This window comes from Diadema antillarum, unplaced genomic scaffold, assembly GCF_040938485.1.
Source record: "Diadema antillarum isolate AM-2024a unplaced genomic scaffold, OU_Dant_1.0 scf00000180, whole genome shotgun sequence".
NCBI lineage: Eukaryota > Metazoa > Echinodermata > Echinoidea > Diadematoida > Diadematidae > Diadema > Diadema antillarum.
This window is the reverse complement of record NW_027271069.1, coordinates 4,273,552-4,294,052: the sequence shown is the minus strand read 5'-3', so window position 1 is coordinate 4,294,052 and position 20,501 is coordinate 4,273,552. Positions and strand designations below refer to the sequence as shown.

Sequence of the window (20,501 nt, the reverse complement as noted above, 5' to 3'; positions counted from 1 at the left end):
CAGATGTGAAAATGATACCCTGCACTGCAGAAATTCCAACCAGGCTTTGGGAATGAGGCTTTGCTACAAAACGTGGATAGCAGCCTTGATTTGCTTCTCAAAGCGGCCCGAACCCTGTATCAATATTCCCTCCAAAACATGACTGGCTCTTTTGTGTCAATTACAGTTATTTCTATCCGTAGTGTACACACTCCCCTTTATTGACATAACTTATTCCGTACCCCTATAGCCCAGTCCAGGAATCCCAACTCCATTCAGGGAGTGATCACTGCCTCGCTAATGTGACCATAATGACATCTTCTGTGTCACGTAGGCTTAAGATTTGGGTTCAAAAAGGTTGATTTAGGTCTTATCTCGACAGCTATGTGCAAATAGCTCCGAGTTTGGGAATTCGTCATAGGACCTGACGCTGGATAGAAAAAACAAGGAAAAGGAAAAAGAAAAAAAGAGTAAACTTCGAATGAAAGGGGGTCTTAACCTTCTTCAAGCTATAGCAGGCAATGCCGCGGTTGGAATTGCACACGGTCACATAAAATACATGATTATCAAGTATACTAAAAGAGGTATACTCCTTAATATACCACAAGACACCCCGCACAACACAAGACACACACACAAGCAGTACATCATTTACCACTATCCTAATTCTCTGAATGACAGGGATATAAAAAAGGCACTTGATTGAAAGAAAGTTGTAAAGTTATGCAATGCGATTATTCAATATACGCCAAAACCCATAAGTGTCACTCAAGTCTTAAATTGGTGGCGGTGATCTGGCCCCATTTCATAAAAGTTGGTATGATAGCAACTCTTGCTAGAATGGCAACTTCCCATAGCAACAGCCAATCAGGAAGCTGGATTTCTGTCGTTACCATGACAATTGTCATTCCAGCAAGAGTTGCTATCATATCAACTCTTTATGAAATGGGGCCCTGGTCGACCTGTCAAAGGCCGACAGTACTCCGTGAAGAAGAGGTTGATTGTCGTTTGTCACATCATGGTTCTACTTTGCTCGAAAGGATGGAATCAAATAACGTTTAAGTCTTCCACTGCAGTGCTATACTCGAGAAAGTGCATTTTTGGGTTTTAATCCAAGCAAGATATTTTTTTTTTTGTCTTCTATAGTCATACTGTCATATAGAGTGGATGCCTTGTCTGTAGCAATGAAATTTCTTTTCAAATGACACTGAGGAATTATTATGGTAATCGCGCTCAATTTTGAAAGAAAGGATTATCATCCAAATGTACATGCACTGTTTGAATTATCACAACAACAACAACAGTGATAACAACAGCAACAACAACAACTACAACAACAAAGGGACCTTGAAGACAGATTGTACCATCAACAACAGCAGCGTATTTTTATCGGTTGACAACTATAAGATTATTTGCGATTTCAGTGCATTTTGATAATCATGTCCAATTATGGGAGATCAGTTTCTTCAGGGAGGTGGGTCTTACCTTCCTCGTTTCCTAGAATGGTGCACCCTTGATTTGATGCATCTGTTGCCAGTTGATCTGAAACAGTTAAACTCTTGATTGGAAATACTTAAATGGACATATATATCTTTCATTCAGTGATATCAATATCAATCCATACCAGGAACCTGTTTTACTAACTGTAAAATTCTATAATTACATTTCTCTGTACTATACATGTATACAAACAATCTCATTTGTGTCTACAGTCCGTCTATAACTCCATACGTGTTGTCATGGTAACTTCAATCTCTGAGCTGTAAGTTGAAATGGGTCCAGTCCTCTGTAGCAGTAAACGTTGTGAATCACTCGAAGTAATAAATGAATTAGAGGTGCACCGAATAAATTTGTTTTCTGATTTGTGATCAGCGGCAGCTTTTTTACATGCAACACGAGGCATTTTAAACTTAGATATTTTGCAGTGTTCGTAGAAAGCGTGATCACACTCTGTCACGTTCTGTAACTCTGTACAGTCATTTCCCCCTGGTAAGAAGTGACAAAGAGTAATGCTTCAAAGACAAAGACTTGTGCCCATTTTGTGTCAAAACGTCACTAATAATAAGTCAAAGATGAGATACTCTTGAATTTTTTGGCACTCTTGCATAACATTTGAACCCGATGACACATACTGTGAAGCTCTATCTGAAGTAGAACCCGCTTGAGAACACCATTTCTTATACCTGCGTTCAGAATTCATATCACTATACACGAGGGACCATGGAAGTGTTCAAGCATGTCAGACAGACGCCGTGTTTATGTTTCCTGAATAGGATATGAACTTCTCACGCATCATGCCAGGGTTGTGAAAGTGCCATACGAGTCTATGTTCTGTCGTTAACTATTTTGCTTTTACTACTACAGCTGTACCAAATTAAAAGAAATCGAGATCAATAAGAAAAGAAAAACAGTTCGTGGAAAGTTGGAATGCAGACACGTTTTGTCGTAAAAAAGTTATTACACGTATTCGCAGAATAGTAGTTACAGTAGAAGGTGATATAATAGTGTCATCTTTGATATCTTTGGCTGTCTTATTCTTATCTTTGTCAGCGGCAGAGCAACGCGTCTTCTCGACTGAACATTGTGCCTTAGACGAATGCAAACTATGTCTCGAGAAGGTATAGAATTGGTACAATAAGGCGATGTAATCATAATTTTCTGGAGAGTGAATCCGTGCGAGCTCTCCTCCACCGCGTGTTTTCACGAGTTCAATGATGACGAAATATGATCAGCGTAAAGACAATCTAATTTTACATGATGTTAGATGCAAAATAAGATTAAAAAAGACTTAATGTAATATAAGTTTTTGATGGATCTGATAATTTTTTTCCCAGAATTTGGCTACGCAAAAGCACTGCAGATTTGATGCACGGGAAGATGCGCTTTCAGTACAAATAATCTTCCAGTCGAACAGTAGCTAAGACAGAACCTCTGTGTTGTTTTGTTTTTGGTTTTTCCCACTTACGTGGATTCAAAATGACACCTATTATATGAACTGATAGGTTTAAAACATTGCACTGCTATTGTTTTTGTACATTTTTATTTTATGCTTGGCCTAAGTCGCACTACCAGGTTTGATTATTACAAGTGTGTGGCCAGCAGACGTGTACTCCAATCGTACAAAATGTAACGTCGATTCATTTCTCAGTGTATTGACGAAATGTGCCTTCAAAAATTTTAAGTTATGCCACTGACATTTTTCGTGTTAAGATGTTTCTTTTCTATAATGTAATATAAAATCCTTTTATATTGTATAATAAAATTGATTGCCTATATCATACGCAATAACAAAGACTATCGTATCTTAAGTCATCCTATCGACCTTCTTTTCATATATATATATATATATATATATATATACGTGTGTGTGTGTGTGTGTGTTGGTGTGTGTGTGTGTGTGTATGAGGTCAGGGTCACTCATACTCTTCATGACAATGCATTATTACAATATTCATATAATATAATTGATTTTGTCAATTTTGAAAGCGAGGCGCTTACATTAAAATTCAAGTTCAGTTTCAATTCAAGTTAAATTTTGCAAGAAATTTTCTCACAAATACCTTGTCGGGAGAGTTTTAAAAACTAGAAGTGAATTATGACCCACGAACAGCAAAAATGATTATTATAACTTTTATTTGAAAATCCGGTATCTGAACCGAAAGCAAAATAAATAGTAATAATTGCAGTGACAAATTAACAGATATTTATGAGGAGATAGACAGATAGGTAAACAGATAGATAGATCGATATCATAGATTACTGATAGATAGAAAGATATGAAGATAAATTGATAGATAGAAATAGAGAAAAAGTAAGAAAGAGAAATTGACACAATTCAGTCAAAGGTTCGCGGGTTACTGCTATGTGTGACATGACAGACAACATTACTTTATAAACCGTCTTGTAAGTTCAGGACAACTATAAAGCGCAACTTTTGCAATACCGGGACAGATCGTTCATTAATGTTTCGAAACCAGGAAGCACACGGACAAGTAGTGTCTATAGTCTATCAATTTCGACATCATTCACTGATTGAGCAAAGCAAGACATTATTATTTTGTGCTATAGCGCAAACTATAACTGGGAAGACCCAATCCCAAACTTTATACAGTGGACGTATAATACCAATGACTACTTTATCACTTTTCCATTGTACAGAACAAAATTGTGAGGATGCAAAGAAGTATGAAATATTGTTAATAAACCACCCTGCAGAACACACAAGACATCAGGACATTGTGACTATCATGTGAGTCATGATAAGCTGTGTAAAAAAAAAAAAAGAAAATTAATCCAGATTCTAATCCATTTTTAAACGGTTTTGTAAGCAAAGTTTATCATATCTACCTAAATTGCATTTCCGTTTAAACGTTGACCTCGCAAGAGAGCAAAATGTGAGCAAATAGAATGAAGACGGTCAAAAATTAATGGAAATCGGACAAGAAATTATAAAGTTATAAAATATTACAATTTCACATTATTATCATTTTATTTTATTTCATCTATTTTTTTTTTTTTGGGGGGGGGATGATATTACAAGTTACAATAAAGAATACAAATTAGAAAAAGCAACTACGGCATCGCCTCCCAACTAGAAATTAATTAATTTCTCCTCAGGATTAGCTATTTTAGAACGATGGGAAATGACTGTTCCTTTTCAACAAGAGCAGCCGAGAACCAAAGTTACCACGTCAGAGTCAGAACTACTTTAATACGTCGCCTTTTTATGAGGTACAGTGTAATGGCAGCACCAGGTCATAGACCATAACATTACATAATGAGTATCCAAAAACAAGTTTTATTTCCTCGTAGCAAAGAAAGAAATACTGTGTCACTGATATTCACTAGATATGTACACGGAGTCATTTGTTCAGCGAAGAGTGCAGCCTTCTGACAATAATTGCGCCTTGCCACGGCTATTGCTGTGCATTGTCTTCCGTCCAATTATGAACACGAAACTCGACAGGGACAAAGTGAGTTAAACACCGTTATAAGTCCAATGATTGTGATGCGTACCCTGCATTTTGTGGGATTCGAACCAAGCACTGTTTTCTTTATGAATACAGAGCCCTGACCACTAGACCAAGGTGTTCTTAATGTGGCAGCAAAGCTCCTTATGGGAACGTGACACATCCACTTTGGAATACAATTTTTCTTCCTGGAATTAGACGACGACAGATAAAAACTGCGGGTTCAAAAACATCCGCTTTTAAAATATTGGGGGTATCTGAACTGAATCATTGTCTGGCCAGAATGACTCACTAATGAACAAGAGAGACAGTAGGTATGGTCTCATAAGGTAAGGTCGCATTTGATACAATTCTTTTGCTCAAGAGTACCTGGAACTCATTCAAAGACAACACGAAAACTTTCAGAAGTACGAAGTCTTCACCCACTGAACCCGTTTGAACTTTGAATGATAAATATATTTTCTAAAACCACTGATGCCTTCCTCAGGTGGTTGTGGGTGGAAACTGGGAAAGAATGTAAACTATCATACGACTACTATTATACCTTGCCATCTCGTTCAGTGTATGGTACATTCAATATTCCATCGACACACATAATTTCGTCACCACTTCTAGTGTGCGTATCTCTCGCTCTCATAGACGGGCTACTGTATATTTACCCGATTTATGAGAGAAAAACAAACAGTGATAAAATCAAAGCCACTATACTGATCTATAAAGTTCGTTTACGTTGCAACTAAAGGGCAGTTTATCCTGTATATTCACTTCCGATATAAAATGTATATGCATTGTTCACCTATAATGGGTCCATGATTCGTTGGTAAACGGAGAATAACAATTCAAGAAGAATCCGAACGTGGTATTTTATTGCTCACAAGACTAGTCTCCCCTGTTTACAGTAACTGCCAATATTTTATGACAAATCCCAATATCTCTATCATCTCCCATCTACAGTGGAATACCTTCTGATCTATTCAAAGTACTAAATTGATAAGTAAATAAATTATATACTTTGCCGAATGCACGTCGATATCTTCCGCAACACCGTCACCATCTTATGAATATTAAGCACACAGAAATGATAGATTAAAGTTAATACGATTGTGAATTGCCGTCGTCATCATCACCATCATCCTCACAGCCATCATTATTGTCATCATCATTATTATCATCATCATCTTCTTCTTCTTCATCATCATCATAATCATCGCCACCATTATCATCGTCATCATCATCATCGTCGTCATCATCATCATCGTCATCATCGTCATCATCATCATCATCATCATCATCATCATCACATCATCATCATCATCATCATCCCCTTCAGTATATAGGAAATAGTGTACCCTGTGCATTGAAGTTGCATTTGGCAAATGCAAAACTTTTCAAACAGTTTGATTCGGTCATGTTCAGTGGGTTTGATAAAATCTAGCTGTAATCACGCCCACGACAATCACCAATCGATTCGTCGATACGTAAATTCAAATAATGCCAGTGCAACCTCTCGAAAATTTGCAGCATTTATAGTGGGGCAGAACACTGAAGTATAAACTTCAAGATATGGACGAGCACAACACAGTCCAGTCACTCGCGTCGAGTAACAACTGTAGAGGGAGACATTGACCTGTCGCTTCTGGGCACACTGAGCGGGACTTTTTTTTTTTTTCGTTCTTCTTTCGTTCAGATTGCGCAACTACCACTCCTCTTGAGCATATTATTATCCGAATTTCCTCAAATTTTTACCGAATGTTCAGTTATCCTTCTGCATTTGCTAAATCCACTTTTGTAGTTTAGTTAAACCTCCTGTAGGAAAGAAAATTTTACTTCAGATTCGGGCAAAAAAAAGAGAGTATATAATTATTATAGTGTAACCATAGTGCAAAAATGAATGAATGAATGAATGAATGAATGAATGAATGAATATGGTTTATCTCTACATCTAAAACGTCTATTTGTCCAGCCATTTATCTATCTATTAAAAGTATATCTATCTATCTATCTATCTATCTATCTATCCATCTATCTATCTACCACATATAGATAAATAGATAGGCAGGTAATATATAATCATAGGCTACATAAAATAGATGTTCACTTCTAGGATGTCAATTAGTAATGCAATGCATATAAACAAATCTATGATTCTAGCATTTGAGAAACTATTCAACCATGAATATCAATCATACAAAAATCATATATTAACTCAGTTAAGTCAGTGTACATGGTGTCATACACAATTAATTCACTAATTATAATCTGGTCGTTTGATTAGGCGTTATCATACTGCATGGAGCCGCACAAATCACTGTCAGTGCGTTTTTAAATCAACAAGTTGATAACCTCCTGACGTGTTCATACCTAATTCGGATCATTCTTCATGATGAAAATTTGTATGCATGATTCATGCCACATTACGTACACTTCCTGCTCCCGTCACATTTAAAGACATAATTTACTATTTGCAGATGGAACAAAAACCAAGCATAAGTGCTTTAAGATAGTTCTAAAATGTGAGTTAGGGATAGAAACAACCACTGTAAAAAATGTTGAATGTTAAATCTACAAAATGTGAACAATAGTTATAATAAAAATGTTTCCAGGCCAAACCGTCTACAGTCATGGTTTATTGAGAAAAAAATGCTGATATCTCCTTATATTTTAGGTTTTATTGCAAAAATTTTATATGGTAGGATGTTTTGTGATACAACAGACCTACACATATGCATCAAATGTGATTCTTGAAAATTTTTACAATTCGCAGACCGCAGCAATGAGTTAAAGGGATAGTGTCAAACCACCCTCTGATCTACCAGCGCGTTGGGAGCAGTATCATTTTACATCCCCTACCAGTGACAGCTAACCTTGGCCCGAGTGTGTGTGCTTGTGATCGTGAGTGCGTGTCAGTGCGCCCAGCCTGTGTTGTGTTTGGCCTGCGCTGTATGCGCTGCAGCGAGCGAGGAGCGTGGTCGGTGAAGGTGTGTGGGCGGTGTCGTCGGGGTCGCTGAGCTGGATCAACCGTACATGAGATTTGCCGTGGTTACCGGCGCGGCAGATGCATAGTGAACAAGAACTCAACGCACACAGCGGCAATCTGATTCTGGGTGAAGTAGGCCTACATAAAGAAGGGAAATTTGTGTCACCTCGGTATCGCGAACTGGTTCTTTCCCCAAGGTACCATGCCGAGCCAAACATCTGTCATCATCTGGCATGATTCGATCTGAAAAGCTGCTCAGCTACCGAACCCCAGGTCGTCTGCTGTTTAGGAGAAATCTGACTCACCGACGCGAGACAATCTTCAGCGCTACAGCACAGGGCGGAATCTGAAGTCTGAAACGATCTATCCTAGATTCGCGCGGCTGCTAAGCCGGTGTCTGTCTTTATTGGGACTTTAGTAAAGTTTACACCAGAATATGGCTAGCCAAACCAATTTACATGATGGAAACGAAGCAACCACGATGAAAGGGTCTTCTTCAGATGAGCTGCCGGTCTTCGAAAACTGGATGCGAGACTTGCCCGAGAAGTTGCACAACGAACCCCTGAAGAACATCGCGATCCCAGGTGAAAGAAGACGAATGAAGCGTGTTTGGTGTGTGGTGCGGTGTGGTGGCTGTTTCGTGTTGTCAGGGCTTGTTAGCAGGGATGCGGTTTTCTGACTCATTGAACATTCCCATCTCAACATGTTGAACACGTTATTGATTAGTATATCTTCCATAATGACAAAGTAGTTTCACATTTTTGATGAGGTTTTTTTGATAAAAGGCTGACTTTTAATACTGGGAGTGGGATCGACTTTAACGATTAATGTAATTTCTTGAATTTTTGTGAGATTATCCTTTCATGTTTCTTTATTTTCTTGAATTTAATAGCAGTTTACTTTTTTTCATTCCCTGTCTATCAAATTATGAATGTTTCATTGGCAGTGATGTACAAGGCCAAGAATGGTAATCTAATGATGGAAAATGCATTGTATTTGTTATGATGTGTCTTGCTTGTATGAGAAAAGTGTAAAAGAAGTTAGACTGTCTATAGGCCTGTGTGTGGTTTTGTGTAGGAGATGTCGCACAGAAATTATGCTGTTGAGTTATTATTACTTCCAAATTCATATTGAGCATATGTTTGTATTCATTCTGTGTGTGGTGTGTGTGTGTGTGTGTGTGTGTGTGATATGGGGAAGAGCCACAAATGTAAGGGCGGGGTTATCTGATTCCATGTAGGCCTACACAATATGCCACTCCCCATTTTCCTCCCAACTTCCTCCACACACACACACACAACACACACACATGGCCTTTAACCTGTTGAGGACAGGCTGATTTTGCTGTAACACACATTTCCCATAGACACTTGCCCGAGTTTACTCAGGACTCGTCCTCAATGGGTTAAGAATGGCTAGGTACCACCCCTGCTCAGTGTCTTCTAAATGATTTATCTTCAATCTACCATACAGGATCACATGACTCCTTCAGTTACTTCCTTGACTGCAAATCCCCAGTGGCCTCAGGATCCCCCGACACCGTTCGCAACTTGGTATCAGTCTTTGGTGATGCTGCGAGAAAGATTGTCCACAATTGGTCAGTTACCCAGTCCCTGGACTTCCAGCAGCAGCTGCAGCTTGGCATTCGCTACTTTGATTTCAGGGTTTCCTTCTGTCGTGATCGAAATGGATTCTTCTTTGTCCATGGGCTGCATGGGAATGAAGTCTGCGAAGGCCTGAGGACCATCAAGACTTGGCTTGATGATCACCCCAAGGAGGTGGTGCTCCTTGACTTTAACCACCTGTACGACATGGATGGCAAGCACGAGCAACTCATTGTGGCCTTGGAGGAAATATTCTCATCAAAACTCTGTCCCCACATGGAGGCCTCGTCCATATCGCTTCGCACGTTGTGGGAGAAGGGATGGCAGGTGCTTCTGATCTACCATGATAGGATAGCGTCCAGCCGAGGCTGCATCTGGCCCGCTCCGAGTATCTTCAGTGTGTGGCCAAATACCACGGAACCGGTTCAGATGGTCAACATCCTCAATGCGTACCACACCAGAGGGAGACCGCGTGACCGTTTCTACGTGAGCCAGGGTGTGTTGACCCCATCGGGCACGGCCATACTGCAACACATCAGCAGGAGCCTGAGGGATGTCATGGCCCGTCCAGCTATAAAAAACACCAAGTTTTTTCTAAAAGATAAAAAAATAGGCCCAGAAGGAGTGAATATAGTCATAGCTGACTTTGTTGAAATGGACCAGTTTGTTGAAACTGTCCTTGCACTGAATCACTAAAGCTACAGATACAAGGCAAAATTAAACAAAAAAGTAAAATATGACAATACATATAATACCTAATACTAATGTAATGACTACAAGGCATGATGTCAGAAATGCATGGAACGAAAACAAAAAAAAATTTATCTATAGCATGAACATTAAATCTGATAGTACTTATCTTCTGCCCCATCTCTATAGATTATGAAAAAAAAAAGACAGACTACACAAATGTTTTAAGATAATCTTGAAAAGAAAAGAAAAAGATGTTTAGGCATGGACTGCATATCTGAGTTTGGGTATAAAACTTGATTTCTGAGATGCATTGATTTGATATTGAGCAATGTTAATATGTTCATTTTTTTGTGCTGAAATGAGTGGTTAGATGCAGAGTTTGTAAGATAGTAATTTGTAAAGCTTTGTACATCCAGCTGATCAACAGAAATAGTACTGCTTTGAAAAAGATTTTGTTTGCCACTGTAAGCATGTTGTACTAGAGTACCAATAGAGGTTTGTGTTCCTCACAAAAAATAGAATAATCTTGCCCCACAGCCTGCGTTTAAGTAGCATTTATCATAACTGCTTGTCAAAACTTGACAACATAGAGCAACATGACAACAACTTTACATGACATGACGACATTTTAAGTGTCAAAGCACTGCAAGGGAACCAATGCGGATTCGGGGAAACATTTGTGACGAGCCTTCCAAAACATTTTGATAGGTACAATGTACTTTATTAACCTTGCAATGACAATGGTAGAGGTGTTCTATGTTAACATGTGTAATTGTTTTTTTTTTATTTTAAAAAGCAGCCACTTACTGTAATTTTTATGTTTTTCTTTTTAGTGAGGACAATAAGTATCATAAGCAGCATGAAAAAGTTATGTGATCATGCCTGTTCCTCATATTTGGTATTCAAATTTCATGACATCTAAGACATACTTAAGATGCCTGTCATTCCAAATGTAACCATATCCAAGTAGGTCTTTATAACCTTCACAATCATTTGACCAAAATCTCAGCATGGCAAATTTGTGGGGAAAATGCCAGAATAAGTTTTGAATGTCTTCTCACTTATTTCAAAACTTTGTTAAGATGTTGATGAAAATTGATGATTGATGCATGCATAAATTCTACACAGAGGGACATGTTAGGTAATGTAATGGCATTACATTGCTACATTTCTGAAAGATGTGAGGCTCCCATGTCATCATCCCTGTTCAGTGTAATTTGTTTTTGGTTTTTCAGAATATTGATTTCTCTGCTCATTTGATTTATGTACTCCATGATGTGAAGTTATGAAAATTGTCTGGCATGCTCCTTTAATTCTCAGTCTGTACTATGTTGGAATGCACCATGATGAATAAATGCTACTCAAAGTGTTTCCGTCTGTTCTTGAGGGCTCACATAAAACTCTTTTTTTTTCTTGCCTATAGCAACAGAAATGCAGTGCTGTCCATAGTGCACTGAAGGTTAGTGAGCAAAATAATGTCACCAATTACAGTGTAGGTAGGCGTATACTGTGTGTGTTCACCTATGTATGACACTTTGGCATTGTAGAGGTTATGACTTAGCCTGATATTGATTTCTGTAAGGTTCACTGTGCATGAAGATAGGATTGTCACTGTGTGTGTCAGAAGGGTAATGTTAACTTGTCTGCTGTGACCTTGGTCACATTGATCATCCGCCTGATGTGATGTTCCATGAAAGGATGGATGAATGTATGTATATTTGTTCTCCCTCCTCGGCGTGTATGGATGAGGTGTGTTCAAGGGTGAATGCACATTCTTCCTCGTGATATACTTAAGTCTGCCTTCATTTCTGCAATGAAAAGAGAGAAATATGCAAACAGTTGGTACAGTTTTCAGATGCTGTTTGATATCGTTACAATTATGTGGAATAAAAAAAAAAAAGAATTAGAAAGATAATCGTTTTCAGTGCCAGGCACCATATCTATATCGAAGTTTGTGATTTGCTCATGTAGAATGATTTACAAATGCCATTTATAAGTCTGTTATGGATATCTGTTCTGAATGACAATGAAGTTGCTATGGCTTTTTTTGGCTTCCATGTCCCAGATAGACTCTATTTCATATTTAATGGTATGTCTTCCCAAGCCTTGAACAAAGACTAATCATGCAATGCATAAATGGCTTAAAGGATAAAAGAACCATGTACAGTGTACCACACACGTATGAGAACAAATTTGATAAAATTTTAAGGAATCAATTTATTCAAAAAATTTAATTAGCAATTTCAGGCACCAAACAGAAATTATAGGTCAGTCAGTGCATTATCATTTCCATACAAAAGGTATTTTGTACAGCAATTTGTGTAAAAAAATTCCTGGAGCTGGAGTAAAATTCCATGATTTCAAACTCACATTGGGTCTTTCCTACCATACTTACCTGTATTCCTTGTAGATCCATGGTTTGAGCAACTAGATCTATACTAGCACAAACAAAACATACTAAGATTTTCCATTTATGATGTCAGCCTAAGTATTTGATGATGCATCAAAGCCTGAATTTCATTAAAAAATAATAAGTTCTTAAAAAAGGTTGAAAGGCTATAAACCTGTTTGGCTTCAGTGCTGCTTTTTATTTTTTGCCTAACAAAATTTGATATGTGCTGACAAATCAATGCACCTGAATCATTGAGTGACTCATTGAACCATATTTTCTTCTTATTTTAGAAATCACCCAGTTATGGCCGGCATCAGTTACTGTGGTTTAGAACTGAAAAGGTCTAAGAACTTTGATACTGGTTCTTTCAGAGTTTATAATTCCCTATGAGAATATGTTTTATACTCACCCTTTTATTACTTGTTGGGTACAGAGTTCATATACAGTAATTCCAAAATACACTGTATTTGCCTTGACAGGAATTTTACCCATTTTTAACCGTATGCTTCCAGAAGTACATTTTATGTTGTACAATGTGCTGTCATTCCATGCATAATATATCATTCAAATATTACCAAGAGAGCCACAATTGTGGATCATTTGGAACATTTTGAATGCACACATTTACTATGCACACATTCTCTCCACTTCTTTCATTTTGTATGTATATTTTCATATCCAATATTTTATGTGATTTGTTTTTCAGCAGCGCAATGAGGATAGTCTAGAAGCATGAATTGTGTGATACTTTGTCGTTACAAAATAGATTTAACCATGGTACAACTGATTTCGGTGATATTAGAAGTAAAAGAGATGCCATGTGCTGCATTATGAGTGGAGAAAGTGTCATCAAAGGAGTTTGCCAAATTGAAGAAATAAAATTATGTCTGACATTTGTATTTCTTTTTTAAGTTGGTTGCAGTAGATAATTCAATGTTTGCATTATTTATTCAAGCTTGTGATGTATTTGCTCATATAGATATGTAGCAACTCTGCAGATGAATGGCATCAGCACTGACATGATGAGCCATGCTTGTTTTATTCATCTCAAATCTTGTCATTCTGTAGATGATGAACAAATTATGTGCAATATCTCAAGTGCATTCGGTATAGTATACATGTACAACACATAACTATTTATTCCATACATTTACTGCATACACATAAAATTAAGAACCACTTTGTGCTAGTCAGGTTCTGGGACCACTATTTTGAATGTACAGTGTGTATCAATTTCAAAACAAACATGGTCAACTGACAATAAAGTTTAAAACATTTGATTAGAAACAGTGTAAAAAAGAAGTTTGACACACAGTATCTGAAGCCAGCTCTTCTTGTGTGAAGATCATACCAATCGACAAAATGTTGAAAATTCTTATCTTTACAGAAAATATCTGACAACTATGTGCATATTTGTCAGGAATATGCCTTGCAAGGACAGAAGGAAAAATAAGGAAAATTAAGTTATTCATTGTTTTTGTATAATTTACCAAACATATATGTAATAAAGATAATATTATTGACAGATGCTAGTATAATTTGAGATCACAATAAATGTTTATAAAAGTTAAGCAGACTTTCAAGTACTGTATAGGAAGCTGTCATAATTATATTCATGTAGAATGATGTACTGAGCAATGGTATCATATTCCAATGTATAAGACATAGCTGGTCAGATTATATGCAGTATTGATGTACTCTGTTTGCAGTTTTGTGCAGTTGGCTTATCAATAAAATATCATGCTTTGCAAAAGCAATGTTGTGTGTGATGCAAGTTTTGTAATTGGCCAAGGAAGAGGTTGTGAGGGATGGTCATATCAAGGAGTTGATCAAATCCTGTTAATCTGTGTACAAGTGGACTATTGTTAAAATACAAAATTCACATAGGACCTGTAACATCACTTTGTTTGAGTTTGAGTTTATTTGAGTTTATTCATAACAACAACATACATGTATGTACAAGAAAGTTTGAATACGTAATTTAACACCACTTTTGTGTTAACATCAACATTAATACATAGCACACATAACTGTCCAAACAATCTAAAAAACATACTGAATATATAATGGATAAATGATTAAGTAATCTAAAACTATTTATCAAAAAAGAGCTTCTGGTGTGAACATACGATTGATGGTAATAATGTGCACGAGGCTGCTAAAAGAACTCAGAGATAGCACAGGTGCTAGTATACAGGTGTTGGTCCTTTAATGCATGTTACATAATGAACAAATAAATATGTATAAAAAGTGCTGCTATAATAACGTTATTGATTTGTAGTACCTTATCTATACAGACTTTATTACAGTTTGAAAAAAACAACAAATATTTTTGAGCTATGGGTAAAGAAATATCACTATGTTTTAACAAGAGTTTTGTTTTCTTTTAATCAGTCTTCTTGATAGCGTTTGTCCAACGCAACTGTTTCAATGTCCCAAGAATATGTTCATGAAATGCCAAGTGTACCAAAGTTGACTTTTTCTTTCTTTTTTTCTTTCTGGAGTCATGAGAATGAGTAATACAGCAATACTGTAAATGTGGCATATTTTGTGTGTTTTTATTTTTGTGATATATTAATTTACAATCCAGTGTAACACAAATGTGCTGTAATATCATCTCCAAGGTGCTAAATCATTGATGTTATTAATGAAAAGAGACAATACGCATAATTCGTCATTGTGGTTCTTGCTTGAGAATTTGACCACGAATGTGAAAAAATCTGACAAGACTCAATTAGCGAAATAATATATGGGATATTATACAGTATAACATTTGACGATTTATTTTTACTGTTGCAATAAATGAGTGTGTGTGTGTGTTTGTGTGTGTGTGTGTGTGTGTGCCTACGTGTGATATGTTGTGGCAACAGTTTTTTTGCCTGAAAAAGATGACACACATGCAGACAAAGACATTTGCACATATGTAGTTGGGGTGCCTGTTATTCACATAATGGAAAGACATTCCTTAATTTCCATTCTGCAAAGTTAAGTGTTTCATGCAGTGAAATCAGTTTATTATGAAAGATTTTTCACAATTTAAAGCATCCTACAAATGATACAAGCAACATCATCAGCACATTGAAAAATATGAGCCTATATACTCTAATCAGAGCATCCACAGTGATATGCAATATGATATAATTATGTAATGAGAATAAAAATGTTGTTGCACAAAGTGAGAGTTCAGGGAGATGTGGGGTGGGGAATATCATATGATATATATGCATATATGGTATACTGCATCGTTACCAAATTTTTACATCATGCTTTCTGGCATATTTTTTTATTTTTTATTTTTTTTATTTTTTACCCTTCAGCATCTAGCATTATGCTTGGCATAATTAGGTATTATTAAGTGTAACTGTAGCATAATTTTGCACAGAAATAGAATCAGTGTGCACTGTATGTACTGTGCTTCTTTTTTCTGTATAGTTTAGCTTGTCAGCCTTCTCTTTTCTTTCCTTCTTTTGTTATTTTATCTATTTATTTATTTTTTTGCATGCTTGCGAAATAATTGGGAGTCAGATAATGTGACGACTTTTTTTTTGGTTGCCTTTTTTTGCCGATTTGGCAATAGAAAAACGCGAGGACCTCTTTACTTTTTTTTATGGGGGGGGGGGGGTACGGGTAGAGGGGGGTGGCGAGGCTCGTCAGTGCATTTACCGGGGATTCCCCCCCCCTCCCCCCCCCCCCCCCGTTTTGCTTGCTTCATACATGCACTACCATATGGTTCAAAATGTAAAATAGGACCCTACAGCTCACACAAAGGAACATTTGATCACAGATCGGCATTCGTTTAGGTCTGAACATATCTTGATTTCATATCCATAACTCACTTTTTCGACTTTTCGTTATCTTATGAAATTCAAAGAGTGTTTGGAAAGGTAAAAAATTAATAGCAGTACATGTATTACTGTTGGATAGAGCAAGGAGCTTCTGAAGCTCCTTTTGGATAGAGTCAGCTCAGAGTCAGCTGTACCTATTGTGAATTGATAGTCTTTAAAAATATACCCTTTGTGAAAATTATGAATTATTGAATGAACATTTCTCATATTATGGTAGGATTTGCTTGTGTTAGCATGGTTTTCTTGACAATCCATGTATCTGTTTAGTTATGAAATATATCTCCTCATTTATTATATCACCTATCTACGATTAATTTAGACAAATTCTACATGCTTTTTCTTCATCATGCTTTTATCGTATCTAAGGAGCGTTGAACGGCAGGTTAGACGGGGCATAGTACGTTGTGCATGACGCGTTTAGCGTAACAACGCGAGCGACACACTCCGATATACACTCCGGTACAATGTCGCCCTAAATTTACTCGCCCGTAGGCCCACTAGTAGTAGCACAATCTCTGCACTGTCTTATTCAAGTGCTACGTTGATTCATTGATTACTAATACGTACACTCATTCTTATGTACCACTTCGGCATCAACGTGCAGCATAATAATGGTTTATCTGGTATTTATTCCTCTATTTATTTACTAGTATTGCTTTTACTTTGACGTCGGTTTTGCCTGTCTGCTGTGACTGATGAAATAAAAATTCACTGTATACCAGTTTCACAGTCACTATAACCTCTACTGTATCTATGGAGACACAGTCTATAAACCCCTTCCCTGATCACTGAGTGGTCGGGGATTCTGTTTACAGAGAATTTGCTTCGAAAATAGAAGAAATATTGGCCTGCTAGTGTCTGTTACTCCCCCGCCCCTTGTCCGCGCCTTCCACACAATTCCCCCATACACCTTCAACATGGCCGGCGTAACCGTGGGGGCCGTGGGGGCTCGGGCCCCCACACTTTTTGTGCACCATACAGAGGAATACATAAGGTGTCATCACTTTGGGCCCCCACACATTTTTTTAACCCGGAAGTACGTAAGTGGCACTAGATATAGATAGAGATCTTGAAGTGTGAGCGCGGTAACATTATGTTTTTCCACTTAAGACTTTTTTTTTTTGCTTGTCAGCTGAAAAAAACCGGGAAAAGGGGGTGGGGGGGGGGGAGAGATCCGAGCTGAGGACTTTTTTTTTTTTGCTTGTCAGCTGAAGAAACCCGGAAATGGAAGGGGAGATATGAGTTGAGGACCATTTTTTTTTTTTTTTTTTTTTTTGCTTGTAAACCCGGAAGTGGGCCCCCACACTTTTGAAAACGTTCCACCGGCCCTGACCTTGGCCTTTGAGTCTCTCTCCCCTCGAGTCCCTCTTTCTCTCCCTCCCCCTCAGCTCTCTCTCCTCTCTCTCTCTCTCTCTCTGTCTGTCCAAGAATCATGTTTTTCTATCCAGTGTTACAAAATGACGTAATAAGAAGGGATGATAGATACTACTGAAATAGAATGTATTAATAATGCATTTCATTTCATATCTATCATTAATGGGGCCCTGATACAAGTTATACGGCCATGGATTAGGGTCGTGCAGACTATCAACAACGCTTTGGAAAATGGTCAGATAACGACAAGGTTATTACTAGATTTAAAGGGACTATTTATATGGAGGAAGCATTGAAGCAATGATTATTTTGGCCTATAAAGCGGGAGCCTGCAGCAATTATGATTCTGATTTTACACGGGCCCTTGCTTCACCAGAGATCAACAAAGAAGCCGTGCACTCATATAAGTGCAAATTCTATAGTTAGGACCTATAGGATCACGGTATCGTTCATAAAGGGATCGTCTGTATGAGTTTTGGTTGAGACCTATCTACAGGTTTCTAATATTTTTGGATGACAGGCCCGGCGGAGAGTTTTCAAAAGTGTGTGTGGGGGGGGGGGGCACTTCCGGGTTTTCATGAGCTAACAAGCAAAAAAAAAATGGTCTTCAGCTCATCTCTCCCCTTCCACTTCCGGGTTCCTTCGGTGACAAGTACTTCCGGGTTTAAAAAAAAGTGGGGGGCCAAAGTGATGACACCTTATGTATTTCTTTGTATGGTGCACAAAAAAAAAAAAAGGGGGGGGGGGGGGCGAGCCCCCCGGCCCCCGGTTCCGCCGGCCATGGATGAGATAATGAGAAACCACTAAGACTTATGAAATATGAAAGAGCATATAGGCCTAATTCCAAGAGGAATTCAACGTTTATCTGATGAAAATTGGTTTTGAAATGGCATGCAAGATACTAAACAGAGCAATCCTGATAAAAGGTGGGACCATTGCATGTTGCACCTTTTTATCACGATCGCCTTGTTTTTGGATGTCTCAGCCATTCCAAAACTGATTTTCATCAAATAAACTTTGAATTCCTCTTATTTTGGTATGCTCTATACTACTTCATTAAAAAAGTTTCTTGGTATCTATAGGTAAAAGCCCTATCCTCATCTCCAGCAATACTGTACCATCCCTTTAAGAATGTTTTATATTCGTTTGTTTGTGTTTTTTGTGATTAAAGAAAGGAAGAAAAGTTTATGTGGGTATCATATACCGAGTGTACACAGTCTCGAGATAGCTTTTGACAAATGCTTGGGGGGGGGGGGGGGGGGGAGTCGGAACCCACGTAATTAAAGAATGTTTCTCAACAGGGAAACATCACATTTTAGTCCATGGGCCAAGACCCGAAAAATGGGTTGTTGGTACCATCTGAGGTGGCACAACCTTTTTGGTGTCAGTTTGTTCGTCGGGCATAGGTATGCTTATCAAGCTATGATAGCATTTCCAAATGAGTAGCTTAGTCATAATAAATGAATTTTTAACCAATTTGGTCTCGTTTTTATATCCCTATACTTCTGAATCGAAACTAAACCGCTATACAAAGAAGAGCACTGCCTTCTGTATGTCCACAGGTGTTCTGTTGTAAACGCGGTGCGCTTAGTCTTTATTCAAGGCAGCGAAGGGAATATCCAAAGGGTTATGATGTCCACAGCTGTCACGCGGTGCGCTTAGTCTTTATCTAGACCAATGTACCGTTATCATATCTAAAGTTCCTCATAAAAGGGATTATCTATACTGTTTTTATACTACCCTATCAACAAATACATCAGTTTTAAACAAAAATCACTCTGTTCATTTACAATATCATTAATTATAATGTATCGTAGTGTACCGGTACATTGTTTTTGAATTATCTTATATTGCTGGAGGGAAATAAAGCGACATTGGCGTGGTATAAGCGTTTTCACCGTAGCGTTTTCGCCGGAAAATGATAAATAATTGAAAGATACGGTAAAATTCACGAGGAATTGCTTTTGTTGTTGTTGTTGTTTTTAGATAAAAGGATATACACTGTATCATACGCTTTGGATATTCCCTTCGCCGTCGAGAATAAAGACTAAGCGCTGTGGACATCATAACCTTTGGATATTCCCTTCGTTGCCTTGAATAAAGACTAAGCGCACCGCATTAACAGAACACCTGTGAACATATCATTTTACAGCTCTATGGAACATACAGAAGACAGTGCTCTTCTTTGTATAGCGGTTAGTTTCGATTCAGAAGTATAGGGATATAACAACGAGACCAAATTGGTTAAAAATTCATTTACTATGACTAAGCTACTCATTTGGAAATGCTATCATAGCTTGATAAGCATATCTATGCCCGACAAACAAAATGACACCAAAAAGGTTTTGCCACCTCAGATGGTACCAATATCTGGCCTGGCCCATGGACTATTTTAAGAAGTAAGTTCTATCCGGAACTGAATCGAACACAAATCTCCATTGGTCAATATTACAATGGCATAAGGGGCCTAACATGCAATATTGTTCTCCTTCCTCTCTTTTTCCTTCTTCTTATTCTCCTCCACCATCTCCTCCAAATTCTCAGTCTCCTCCTCCTCCTCCTCCTTATTTTCTTCTTCTTCTTCTTCTTCTTCTTCTTCTTCTTCTTCTTCTTCTTCTTCTTCTTCTTCTTCTTCTTCTTCTTCTTCGTCTTCTTCTTCTTCTTCTT

At 37.7% G+C, this 20,501-nt stretch overlaps 1 protein-coding gene across 1 annotated transcript; it reads left to right on the top strand.

Moving 5' to 3' along the window:
- Window positions 1–8,023: 8,023 nt before the first annotated feature.
- Window positions 8,024–10,389, top strand: LOC139723096 (PI-PLC X domain-containing protein 3-like). The gene is made up of 2 exons (XM_071634365.1): window positions 8,024–8,510; window positions 9,400–10,389. The coding sequence occupies exons 1-2, from the start codon at window positions 8,363–8,365 to the stop codon at window positions 10,224–10,226; spliced, it is 975 nt and encodes a 324-aa protein (XP_071490466.1). The 5' UTR covers window positions 8,024–8,362; the 3' UTR covers window positions 10,227–10,389.
- Window positions 10,390–20,501: the final 10,112 nt, after the last annotated feature.